General features: G+C 37.1%; 1 protein-coding gene across 6 annotated transcripts in view; it reads left to right on the forward strand.

Moving 5' to 3' along the window:
- Positions 1–241: 241 nt before the first annotated feature.
- The window catches only part of LOC114311190 (RNA helicase family protein), an 81,546-nt gene continuing 67,887 nt past the window's right edge, over positions 242–13,900 (forward strand). For 3 of the 6 annotated variants that reach the window (XM_082914464.1, XM_082914468.1, XM_082914467.1), the window contains exons 1-9: positions 242–645; positions 6,158–6,263; positions 6,399–6,589; positions 7,209–7,247; positions 9,183–9,336; positions 9,419–9,816; positions 10,306–10,524; positions 12,913–13,024; positions 13,220–13,417. In XM_082914464.1, the coding sequence (XP_082770590.1) occupies positions 340–645; positions 6,158–6,263; positions 6,399–6,589; positions 7,209–7,247; positions 9,183–9,336; positions 9,419–9,816; positions 10,306–10,524; positions 12,913–13,024; positions 13,220–13,417 (1,723 nt within the window). In that variant the 5' untranslated portion in view covers positions 242–339. Of the gene's footprint in view, positions 646–6,157; positions 6,264–6,398; positions 6,590–7,208; positions 7,248–8,585; positions 8,825–9,182; positions 9,337–9,418; positions 9,817–10,305; positions 10,525–12,912; positions 13,025–13,219; positions 13,418–13,900 lie in introns of those variants that run through there. The other 3 variants (XM_082914465.1, XM_082914469.1, XM_082914470.1) reach the window with 3 other exon arrangements.

Below are 13,900 nucleotides of genomic sequence, written 5' to 3' on the forward strand. Positions count from 1 at the left end.
TTATATAATTTTTTTGTAACAATATATATAGGTATATATATTTTTTCATCATGGATTTTTTTGGTCAAGTGTTTTGTCATGGATTTAGCACAGTTTTTGACATTTGTTGTTGGGCTGGGTCAAAATCAACTTTGGATTCAAATTTCAAAAAATAGCCCAAGGGCCCAATAATTAGCCCAGAAAATTAGGTCGGTCTGGTCCAACAAATCACAGTCCCAAAAAAGTAAATAGGTTTATCTGCTCGGTCCACCATTTTCAAGCCCACCGGCCCACCGAACTCAGTCATCCCTGTCTTTGCGTTCTCTCTCTGATCTCTCTCTCTCTCTCTCTCTCTCTAAAATGGCCCCGAAAAAGAAGCAGCAGCAGCAGAAGCAAAAGTCATCTTCGTCATCGTCCAAAGCCAAATCTCAATCTTCTTCATCTTCGACCGGTCCGAAGCTCCAGATAACGGCCGAGAACGAGAACCGGCTCCGCCGACTCTTGCTCAACTCCGGCCGGTCCGCACAGTTGTCTCCGGCCCCAATTCCGGCCGACGAGTCTCTTTCCAGAATCCAGAAGGCCAAGAAGCTTCGGTCCATCTACGAGAAGCTCTCTTGCGAAGGCTTCTCCGATGATCAAATCGAACGCGCTCTCTCCGCTCTCAAGGTTACCTTTGAATTTGATCCCTGTTTAGTTCCCGATAAAATATAGGAAAATTTAGACAAGTAAAAAAAACTTCAGCTCCACTCAACTTAGTACAAGTCCAGTTCAGGATCGTGCCCCAATTGTGTGATTTTATTATTATTATTATATTTTCTGACAAAACATTTGCATTTGAAGCGAATGTATCCGCTGAATTTAGGTCTGAATTAAGCTCCTTTTTTTTTGGTTTGTGCGTGTGAGAGAGAGAGAGAGATTTCTATATTATGATACCATTAACATCATATTTATTGTTTCCATGGTTTTGGTTGATTATATTTCGTTTGGAAACAGATTATTTTAATAACTTTTTTAACATTTTACAAAAAAATATATAAAAAATTAGGAAGAGTAATGTGATAATTTAGAGCATCCTATCAAATTACTTATATTTTATCATAAAATATTGTTAAAAAATTTATTTCCTATTTCAAGAATCATTTTTTCATCTATTCTATTAATGAATTCTAATTTTTTCCCTATTCAATTAAAATATAATTTTTCATTATAAATTTTAAAAAAATAAAAATTATAATTGTGTACTACAATTCCTAAACAAAGTAAAGCAAAATATATATATATATATATATATATATATAAGAGTGCTACAGTGAGGGAGGCACTGTAGCAATTCCTATTTTAGGAGAGTGTTTAAAGGAGCTGCTGGAAATGTATAGGGGCCATCAAACCCCTTAAAATAGGTAAGGAGGGGATATTAGAGATGCTCTTATAATGACGTTTTGACTGAAATATATCGTTGACAAACGAGACATTTTGTCATTTATTTAGTGGGGGACTTACCTCTTATTAGTATATTTATTGTCCAATAGTTTTTATGATAGTTAATAATGTTTTTCATTAAATACATTTTAAAAAGTCACTAATTATTAATTTTCAGTAACAGTTTAAAAATTGTCACAAAAAAAATAACTAATTATAAATTTTAGCGACAGTTTAAAAAATCGTCACAAAAAAAGTTACTAATTTATAAAACTTTCAGTGACAGTTTGAAAAATTCGTCATAGAAAAGTGTCACTAATTGCAAATTTTAGTGACAATTTATAAAAATCGTGACAAAAAAAGTCATTGTCAATTTTTAACATATAAAAAATCACAAAAAATAATTTTCAGCGACAATTTTATTAGGATTTATTTTCAATAAAATTTGATGAGAATTAAATCAAACTATTAGGATCTATTAGTAGTTTACCCTTTAAGGCAAATTACGGCCTCTACATTTTGCCCATGTATCATTTTGGTCCCTCCACTCTCAATTGGCTCAATTTGGATTCTTAATTTTAAATTTTGTGTCAATTTGATCCAATTGATAGTGCCGTCAGTCTTTGTAGAAAAATTTAATGTATAAAGAGAAATAGAGAATTGTATAGATATTGATTGTATTATTGATTGATATATTGAATGTTACAATGATTCCTATATATAGAAGAGTAGGTGGTAGTAGGTGGTAGATGGAGTAGGTAAAGTGGAGGTGGTAGTGGTGTAGTGGGTTAGGTTTAGTGGAGTAGGTGAAGTGGTAGTGGTGTAGTGGGTTAGGTTTAGTGGAGTAGGTTTAAGTGGGTGAAGTAGGTGGAGAGTAGGTGGATTTTAACAGCCCCCCGCAAACTCAAGGGGGATAGGAACTAACCAACTTGAGTTTGGAGAGAGTAACAAAACAAGAAAATATGTTAAAATCCACCTACTCTCCACCTACTTCACCCACTTAAACCTACTCCACTAAACCTAACCCACTACACCACTACCACCTCACCTACTCCACTAAACCTAACCCACTACACCACTACTACCTCCACTTTACCTACTCCATCTACCACCTACTACCACCTACTCTTCTATATATAGGAATCATTGTAACATTCAATATATTAATCAATAATACAATCAATATCTATACAATTCTCTATTTCTCTTTATACATTAAATTTTTCTACATGGTATCAGAGCAGGTTTAGAACCTAGTATTTTCGCTTCCCCGGCGGGCGGCAACCTCACCTTAGCCGCCCGCCGGACCTCAACCTATTCCGCTGTCATCTCTATCAATACATATAGCTTCCAGTTCGCCGCCACCAGAGGCGACTTCTCTACATACAAAGATCAACCACCTTCTCAACCTTTTAGTTCTACTACTGTGACCCTCTCTATGATGGTTTTGGTGTCTCTGCAATGTGGGCTGTTCTTACTATTGTTGTTGTCTTTGACTTCTCTGTGGGTGCAACACTTGGAAGGGGTGTAAATAGGGGTTTTGCAACACTGCTTGCTGGTACTCTTGGCGTTGGAGCTCATCGAATTGCTAGTTTTTCTGGAGAAATATGTGAGCCCATACTACTTGGGCTTTTTCGTCTTCATACTAGCTGCAGTAGTGACATTCATAAGATTTTTTCCAAGAATGAAAGCAAGATACGATTATGGGCTGCTGATATTTATATTAACATTCTGTTTAATATCAGTATCTGGTTATAGAGATGATGAGGTGTTAGAGATGGCCCACAGGAGGCTATCCACCATACTCATCGGTGGTGCCAGCGCTGTGATTGTGTGTGTATGCATTTGTCCATATGTGGTGCTGGTGTTGTCAAGGGCTTCCAGCCATCTATCTATCAGGCAAATAATGGTGGGGCCAATTTTGTGGCACATGGTTAGAACCTTTTCAGAGGACTACAATGATTTGAATGTTGAGCCTTCGTTTGGAGAGACCAATCTCGACTTTGAAGGCAGAGAGAGGAGCACTAAGGAAAGCACACCCATTCTTCTTTTATTTATTTAATCACACTCACCAAGTTTGTTTCACTCTCATTATCACATCCATACACACCGGTATCATGTTGTCTTCAACTTTCTTTTATTTATCATTTTAAAATACACCCTTATCATGTTGTTCCCCACCTTCTTTACTTTATATATATATATATATATCTCTTTTTATTATATTCTATTACTCAAACTCTCCTCCATTTGATTTTAAAATCACTTATTTTTTATTTATTTTTTCCAAATCACTTTTCCTCCTTTTTACATACCCCCACTTTATTTTTTGAAACAATCACCCTGATATTTTTCATATAATCCATCTATACATATTTTTTTATCTATTTTCTTTCTCCCTTGTTTTCTTTCATTTTATTTTTATTTTTTCAACACAACACTCCCAAAAAAAAAAAAAAAAAAAAAACATTTTACAAACTTGTCATTTCTTCATGCCGGGGATCAACCCCGATCAGCATTTTACACCAAAAAAAAAAAAAAAAAAAAAAAAAAAAAAAAAACAAAACAAAACAAAAAAAACAAAACAAAAAAAAAACACACACACAAAACAACCACATCCACAGGCGGGATTTTGCTTCTCTACTCTGCTGCGGGTTGCTTTTTCTTGCCTCCGTCCTGGGCGGCCCTTGCCGGTGCTGCCTCTGTGTTTCCCGCACCCACTCCACTGGGCACGATCACTACTCCCTGCTCCTCCACTGCAGCATATGGCGGACCTCCAAATCGGAACATAACGGTGGCCTTCCGCTTCAGTTCCTTATTTTCCGTCTTTAGCACACTTATCTCTGCTCGCGCATCCTTATACATGCGTTGGAGCAGAGCCAGCTGGGAGTTTAACTGTTGCACCTCATTTGTCCTGCTCTGCAGCCGGTGCGACAAGTTTGTGACCGCAGTCATGGTTTCCACACATGACTTCAGAGTATACTGATTGGCCTCAATATCAGTTTGCACCGCCATTTTTTGCTCCACCGACCGCATCGGAAAGTTCAACGGAGCAAAACCAGAGGTGTTTGGTTGCGGTTCACTGGCCACCGCACCAGTTATTTCTCTTGTGGGCTCGTTCAGTTCTGGAAAGAGCGTGAGCAGACCACGGGAAGAGGAGGCCATGTTCTGGGTAGCTGGACGGGAAGAAGAGGCCATGTTTTTGGGTTGCTAAGTGTTTCAGAGAAGCAGCGATTACCGATTGGTACTGTCAGACAGGGTTGGTTACAGAGTGTTTCAAGATTTGCAGCTCTTCGAGACAAGCTCTCTGAGAATGCAGAGGTTTCAACTGGTTTGTTATGCTTCCAAGCCTCAGCCTCCGCTTCGGTTTATAAAGACCCTGACGAAGAGGCCGACACGCGTTCTGTCGGTCACGAGCATCGCCGCGTGTCTGGCGCGCCTTTTGATGGCTCGCCGCTCGATGATTTCTGTCGGGCACATCTTTTGATAAAGTGGGCGCGCCTTTTGAGGGCGCGACTTTTGAGGGCTCACTATATATATCCATATATATATATATTTGGGCAGCCTATATACACCATCATACAGTGTATTTTTTTAAGGGTCCGACAAGACTCTGTAAACTGTCCCGACATTGATTCCGGTTAGCTCCTTCAAGGGTCCGACAAGACTCTGTAAACTGTCCCGACATTGATTCCAGTTAGCTCCTTTATGGGTCCGACAAGACTCTATAAACTGTCCCGACATTGATTCCGGTTAGTTTCTACAAGGGTCCAGTAAGACTCCGTAAACTGTCACAACAACTGTCACAACATTGTCTGCTACAACGGTCCGACATGACCCCATAAACTGTCTTCTACATGGTTATGACACCCCCATACAGTGTCCTCTACAACGTTATGACACCACCATCCAGTGTCTTCACCAATGGTCTGACACGACCATACAGTGTCTCTTATCCTCTTTTATTTTTATGTATTTTGTAGAAAAATTTAATGTATAAAGAGAAATAGAGAATTGTATAGATATTGATTGTATTATTGATTGATATATTGAATGTTACAATGATTCCTATATATAGAAGAGTAGGTGGTAGTAGGTGGTAGATGGAGTAGGTAAAGTGGAGGTGGTAGTGGTGTAGTGGGTTAGGTTTAGTGGAGTAGGTGAGGTGGTAGTGGTGTAGTGGGTTAGGTTTAGTGGAGTAGGTTTAAGTGGGTGAAGTAGGTGGAGAGTAGGTGGATTTTAACAGTCTTTTTGATAGAAAATAATCAATGGATTTGTTGAGTTTTAACTCATTGAATTTAGTAAATTTATAATTTTAATCTAAAAAATATGACACATGTCACTTATATACATATTTTTCATAAAAAATGTTAAGAGTTGTAATCAATTGGACCAAATTAAAACAAAATCATAAATTCAAGGTCAAAATCGAGCCCATTGAAATTATAGGGACCAAAATGACATAAGGACCAAAGGACTACGGTCACAATATGCCCTTTAATTAAACTGTTGTTACATATATGCACATGTTATCATTTGTGTACTGTTCAGTATTTGAGTGTTCTGTTTAATTGTATTCTTGTTTTTCTAATCTTCATTGAATAAATTACATTGCTGTGAACCTTCTTATATTTATATGGTTGTGCTATTCAATATTTGTTGCCTTATTCCATTTTTTGGTGATTTTTAAATTTTATTGGAAAAGGATTAGCAAGGATACTTTTAAAATTGATGGGTTTGTTCTATTTGTGTTGCACAGGAGGGCACTACCTTTGAGGGTGCCCTTGATTGGCTATGCTTGAATTTGCCCGGGAATGAGCTTCCATTGAAGTTTTCTACTGGCACTTCTCTCTACACAAATGAAGGTATTCTTAAGCAATTCTTTTCAATGGGAAATTTATTATACTGATAACTACATGTTCATGGCAATCTATTGTGGGGACATGGAGAATTGTGCTTTAACATAAGTTGTAACATCCTGCTTAATCCAATTATGCTAGGAGGTGCTGTTAGCATCATATCAACTGCACGGGATGATTGGAGTCCTGTGGTGGATTCGTCTGATAAGAATGAGGAGGAAACACCTAAAATTTCTGTTAGAATAAAGGGACGTTCAGATGATGATACTCTAAATTCTTTCCAGCAATCACAAGCAGATTGGATCCGGCAATATGTGGAACAACAAGAAGAGGTACCCGGAATCCTTTGGCAAAATTCTCCTCACTCATTGTCAGCTTGTACAAGATCATATTAACCAGCTTCACAAGTCTTTTCAGTTGGCTGTCCAAAAAATAATACGACTAAAGTTGAATTTTAGTGTGTCTAAGAGTTTCTGAATATTGTCTATTTTATTGAGTTGTAATTTAATTGAAGATGAAGAAAGAAAGGTTCAAGCCCTTATCTTAATTAGTTCATTACTTAAATTTCTACATATCCAACCACAAGGTTGGGAACACTCCAACTCAAATCAGGAGTGGGGTAGTTTTGTGGGCTAAACTTATTTATTATTTATGAGCAGGAGAACTAGAAGCTTATGAAACTCCTTTTGAATAACTTTGTTAGGACCCCTTTTCTTTGTCTGTTATGTTATGAGATGATAAGAGCACCAAAATTTTAACAAGTTCAGAGTTGCTATTTTATTCCTTGACTGTTTCATATTCTTCTGGATTTTCATTGTATTTGTGCGGAAATGCCAAGACATGCTGTTTTTGTTGCTTGGAAAATTTCTAATTATATATTAGTACAAAGAGCTTGCATTGACAATAGTCAACACTATGAAGGAATATGTTATGGTTCTCTGTCATTTGCAGGATGCTTCCGAAAGTTGGGAAGATGATGCAGTTGATGAGGTAATTTCAGTTTTTATTTATTTATTTATTTATATTTTTTTTATGGTACATAAAGTAATTATGTGTATTGTATTTTTTGGAGGAACATTAATCATTGGTTTACATTTTTGAGACTTTAGTGTCTCCCTCTTATTAATTAGTCATGCAGGCAAATATTCTGTGTAAGAGAGTTTCCTGAGTGGGTGCAAGGAGGTTTAATTTTTGTTTTATATGCGAGTCTAGGTAATCCTGAACCATGTGTGCTGAACTCAAATGCCAAGTTTCTTTTGTTGGATAGGCAAGGCACAATATGTGAGCCTAAATAATCACAGAGAAAGAATTCTTTTCATATTCCATCTTTTGTATTTTGTGAGAAATAAAAGATAAAGATACACTCCAGAAGTTGGGGAAAGTTCCACTGGAGCTTCAGTGGAGGCTCCCAAAAGGAAAATTACAATTTGTTTAAAAAAGAATAGAATTATGAACAAAATAGCATCTTGAAGTCGCACTACTATCTTCTCAAATCATGGATGGAGTCTTTGTACTTACAATTTGAAGGATTGGCAGACTGGTTACGAAAGCAATGAGATGGTTGTGGGATTGTTATTTACTTCTAAAAACTTAATGTTCTTCCACTCAAGCAGAGTGAAGTTACATCCTTGTATAGAGGGTAAGGCACAACCCTAAAATTTCTAAAAAAGTACATTTTAGTTGGCATATGTTGACGTTGCTTCCTTTATTTAGAGCTCTTATGTCACAAAACATACTAGCTTTAGGACTCAAATAATCTTATTACCTCTTAGTTCACTTGCTAAGTTAGCAGGGGGTTATTTGTTTAAGCGTAATAATTTGGGATGCTTATTTATTAATAGTCCTGCTTTCCTATTGGATCGTAGACCTATAACATGTCAGCTGAAAATATTCATTTGACACTTCTGCAATTCCCAAAGAAATTACTTTAGATTCTATTTTCTTTGATTCTTTTCGCACCTCAGTCACTAATCTAGGTTTAGATTGTTAGAATTATTGAAAGAATAAACAACAATTTTTAACTCCTTGTCCATGTTTGTTTGTTGGGATGGAATTAGGGGGATGAGGGGGCCGATTAATAATGTCGGTCCCAAATGTTATTTTTTGGGTATACCATATGACATTCAGTGGATTTGTTATATATTCATGGAATTATTGTATTATGTTTCATTGTAGTGGAATAAAGAATGAGATAAGATGTGGTACATTATTTTTTCCTTTGGATGAAGAAAGGGAGATAATCCAGAGCAGAGGGGATATTAGTTATACATCTGTACTAGGGGCTGGTATTAGTTATATTATGATTTTGTGGGATTGCATGTCTAGCAGGATATCTAATACCCTATATCCAGCCAACTAAATGTGGGAAAGAATGGGACTAGGAGGCAAGGGAAAACATGTGGGCCCCACATGTTTTTTATCCCATTCCCTGTGCCTTTTGTGTCTAAAACAAAGGCCGATTACTGATCAAAGAAAGCCATGCTAGACACCACAATATTGAGACAGCATCACCAAAAAATTACCCATTGGCCTCAATTCTGGAAAGCTGGAATGGCATTCTGTTTCAGGTACCAAATGTACGTTTTTTGGTTTTGTCATTGTACCACTGTCATAATATCAGAATTCCATTGATTATTCTTCAATGTTGCTATGAAGTCAATAAAATAATGAGGTATCCTTGTCTTTCAACTCTTAAGCTTCTTCTTCCTGCTTTGGTTGTCCAGTAGAGATTGTGCTTGTATGGAAGTCCTCTTACATTTGTTAGCCAGACAAACGGCATAATCTCTCTTTGTTTTATGAGATATTCTCCTCCAGTAAGATTTATGTTATTTTCTGACACAAAGCAGTTGAATAATGTGACTTTTAATGTTCAATTTGATGCTTAATTGCTTTAATATTGCCCACCTTTCCCCCACCCCCTGATAGGTTCCAAAACCAAGGGTTTCTAATGATTCTCTTGTCAAAGAATACCACAATGCACGGTTAGAAGCTATAAATGCCAAAGAGAGAGGTGACAAGAAAGGCCAACAACAAGCAAGCCAAATTATTCGCAAGCTCAAGCAAGAGATTTCTGCCCTAGGTTGAACTAATTCCTTTGAGTAATTCTGTTGAGGTTTGGTTATTCAATAGCATTCTTCATGCGGTGTGAATTTGCTGAACAGGACTATCAGATGAAATCTTGGCATCAGGGCATGATAGTTCTTCCTTTAGTGCATCTGACGATGCATTTCATAGCTTCATACCTTCCAAGCACCCTGAAACTGTTGCTTTGTGCAATGAAGAAGGTGACATGGCATCTGTTCTACCTGCAGTTGAATCAAAAGTAAATGGAAAGGGTCTCACATTACTGGACCTTTCACCTGAACAAAGTCCTGTCAGTGTTCCTGCCCCGGCTTTGGAAGAGGAATCTGGGGATGTAGAGCTTGGGAGTTTCTTTTTAGAAGATGTCTTGCCGGGTGACGTTTTGCCTCCTGAAGTTGTGGAATTACAAAAGAAAGAGAAGATGAGAGAATTGGCCAGTGGCAAGAATTTAGAGAAACTAGAAGGCATCTGGAAGAAGGTAAAATCAGCATTGCAATGAATGTGTTGTGATGATACTTAGTGTACTAGAGAAACTTGAAAATGCAATACTTGATTCGTAATAGATTCTGACTTTTATATTTGGTGGTGCATAATAAAATGTTGCTTTTGTGATTGCTTTTTACTTCTACTTCTGTTGTTGAAAACAATTTCATTGTTCAGAACATGTTATTTGTCAAAAGAAACTTAAAAACAATAAAAAAGAAAAATAGGATCTGGCAATTGCAATTCATATGCTGCAGGAGATAGAATAGTATATAGTGCATAATTATGTTCGTTCATGTTCTCATAATTCTTTATGTACAAGTTTACAAACCTTTTATTTCTGTTTATGGGAAAGCCCTTATTTAATCTTCAACTTTTTCGATTCATGTTTGGCTTAGTTTTTGTTTTCTTGCCGTGTTTATTTGTGTTACTGTACCGGACAATACCTATTTCTTGTTTTGTGATGTGGTCTATATGGCTACAGGGGGACCCACAAAGGATTCCTAAAGCTGTTCTTCAACAGTTGTGTCAAAAATCAGGCTGGGAAGCACCAAAATATAATAAAGTTCTTGGGAAAGAAAATAATTCTAGTTATGCCATTAGCATACTACGTAAAGCTAGTGGGAGGGGCAAGAGCAGAAAAGCTGGAGGGCTAGTTACTCTTCAGCTTCCTAGTCAGGATGAAACTTCTGAATCTGCTGAGGTACAGATTTGACCTCATTCCTTTACATTCACTGTTTGATATCATTTCTGTTACTAGAATGCACACAATGCATAAAAGAAATAAGAAGGTAATAATCATACTGAAGATATAATTTGCATGAAGTCCAGGATCATATAGGGTCTTTACCTTTTGATGTATTTGCATTCGTTAGATTATCATCTATTTCTCTAAGTGGTAGTCTGGTGTTCTAGGCCTGGTTCGGGCAGCTGTCTTCAAGAAAAGCCCCACTACCTAGGGCTCCTGTCAATTCAAGGTGATAGGAAGGTAGCCTGTGTATGAGATCTAATCTTCAGCTATATTTGTAGAAAGTGGCTGCCTCTGCCTTGAACCCATTTTCTTGAGCTTGTCTTCTTGACCTTGTATTTTTCCACCTTGCAAAAGCTACTGGTTTTCCCTAATACAATGCATATATTCAGTCCTAAAACGCTTAGTGCTTTAGAAGCTACTAGGGGTACACTTCGTTGACCTAGGCATGATGAAAGTTGTGATGCTTCATCTTTTCATGCATCAATTTGTGAGGTACATGCACCATGTGACCGTATTATGTTTCTTATGCTCAGACTTGTTTGTTGATTTATGTATTTTCTGCTTGTTCTGTTTCTGTAACTTTTGCAATAATGTCATCCAGCTAATCAAAATTTTATGGTCTGACACATAAGCTCTGTATCTCCAGGTTCCACTGCAATTTTGGTTCTTTTAAGAGAAAGTCACAACCATCCATTACTTTTAAACAATTGACATTCTTTGGCAAAAGTTAAAAAATGTCCTGGCAAGTGCCAACAAAATGTCCCTTATAAAGACATCAAAATAGCTTTTTGATTCTTTATTCATTACCGAATGGCTTGTTTACCCCTTGTGGTTCAACATCTCTACAACCATAGACAATAGAGGAGGTCCTTGCCTATTTTTAAAACATCCTGGTCTTCCTGTATTTTTGCCAAACCTCATGGGAGGTAAGTGAAATTAAACATATTTTTTATTAGAGTTGGCAATATAGTCCTGATCAGTGGGATCCTCTACGTGGCCTGTACTCCACAGGTTTAAGATTTATCTGAGTCATCAATGTGAATAAGGTTGTGGTTTGTAAACTAAAGCACATTGCTAACTTTTGTTAATGATACTTGTAAATTGACATAAATACCTTCATCTCCTTTCTCTCTTCTGAACTATACCCATATACATAAATATATGTATATAAACCAACAAAACAAACCCCTTCCTTCCCTGCCACCCCTACTTCCCGGCCCACCCCCGTGGAGGCTGACAACCTGGTCTTATGTTGCTCTTGACAGATTCCTCTAGTGCAAGCTCCATTTGCTCAGCTGTTTAAAGAGAAGGGCTGATACAATCATCTCACAAAGACTGCTTCAGTTAAGAAAAATGGAGTGCCACCACCAGAACTATCCAAATCTGAATAAAAAACTGAACCAGAACCAAATTCAGATTAAACACAGAAGCAACCATAAAATACAGACAATGGTTGTCTGATATATTCTTTTTTGCTGCAACTTCAATTCGGGTTCGCCTCCTGCTACTTTAATTCTGATATATTCTTTTTTTGTTGATCTTGTCATGGTTTGGTTACAATTGAACTGAATCCATTGGTTCATAGGTCCTAAGAAAGTGTTTTTGGCAGGATATTAACCATATCGAGGGAATGAATTTTATTCTTGTTTCAAAAACCTTCAAAAATAGGGGAAAGTGAGGTAAGGTGGCAGGGAGGGAGGGGTTAGCAGTGAGGGTGGGGAAGTAGGGGTGGTGGTGAAAATGACAATGGCCTTTTCTATGATTTTGTAAAATATATATATATTTTTGTTTTCCTGAAAAAACAACTCTAAAAGTCACGTGAGTTGCACCTATAGTTAATTTGGATGGAAATTATGGCAGTGCATTCTATTCCACACGTTGACAATACCACAAGGGATAAAGTGAATTTTTCCGAACAAACTCTAATTTGGAGTGTGATACCAATGACTGTACGGTTATTGATGTCCAGTCAACTAGCTGTTTGGCTCTTGTGACCAGCAGATGAGGGTAGTTAATACTCTTTTTTTGGCTTGATAACAAGGTGAATCTTGTAAAATGTTTGTGTGGAATGTAAGAATGGTCATTCTTGAACCATTTATAATTTGATACTGGGTCATTTATATATGTGTATGTAACAAATTATAATTAATCAATTTTTGTATTCACCCTACTCCTTCTCAGTTCCTTGGCTGTTTCACATTCAGAAAGATGTGCTTTTGTTCAGCTTTCTTCTGTTCATGTTTTTATCTTAATAAAGTTTCCCGTCTGAAAATAATCAATGAATTGAGTTTTTGCTTACCTGCCTGTGAATTTCACTTCCTTAAGTACATCTGGTCTCAGGATGCACAGAATAGAGTTGCAGCATTTGCTCTCCATCGCCTGTTTCCGGATCTCCCTGTCCACCTGCCTATTATAGAGCCTTATGCTTCACTTGTTCTACACTGGGTGGAAGGTGACTTTTCTTACATTCTATGACGTCAAATTGGCAGAACTATCTTTTCTAAGGCTTTGACTTCATTGTGTACTGTAGACTTGAAATTCCTTTGATATGGAAATAAATCTCAGTTTAAATTTCCATTCATACTGGAAGTATGATATGTTGTTTTTGGACCTGTAGTCAATTTCTCTATTGCTTGAAATTTTACAGGGGAATTATCAACCAAGATAGGAGACAGTGAGGAAGATCGAATGGCTGGTTTTGTGGATTCATTGTTAAATGCTGATGGCCCTGAATCAATTGCTTCTGTTGATGCCTTGAGTGGTTCTCTTGAAGAAAAGTTTCAAAAACCACTTATGCAAGAAAACATCGACTCAACTGCTGCTCCAGCTAGTCTAAAAGCTGAAAGTATGTTCATGGGCTTCTCCATGGGCCTTTTCTTGTCTAAAGTAATTTTTATCCCTTTTATCAATGGAAGTGTGACTTGGAAAATAACAAGGGAGACAATCGACTATTAGACTTAAAAAATATGAGGAAGAAGGAATATATTTATGTTATATTCAAAACTTCTTATCTTACAAGACCAAATGACACTCCTTATATAGGAGATATTACAAACATCATCATAACCCATTATATGCCACTTACATATTATATATTACCACTATCTACCACTATCATATTATATCCATGCCACTATCTACCACCAACACCACTATCATATTCTATACATGCCACTATTTACCACCAACACCACTATCATATTATATACATTAACATAATTTCCAGCACTCCCCCTCAAGCTGGTTTGAAGATATCTTCCATGGCCAGCTTGCTAGTCAGCTTATCAAATTGCTTCTTGTGTAGTCCCTTCGTTAGCACATCAGCTAA

This window comes from Camellia sinensis, chromosome 2 (genome assembly GCF_055761805.1).
Source record: "Camellia sinensis isolate YWXY chromosome 2, ASM5576180v1, whole genome shotgun sequence".
Lineage (NCBI taxonomy): Eukaryota > Viridiplantae > Streptophyta > Magnoliopsida > Ericales > Theaceae > Camellia > Camellia sinensis.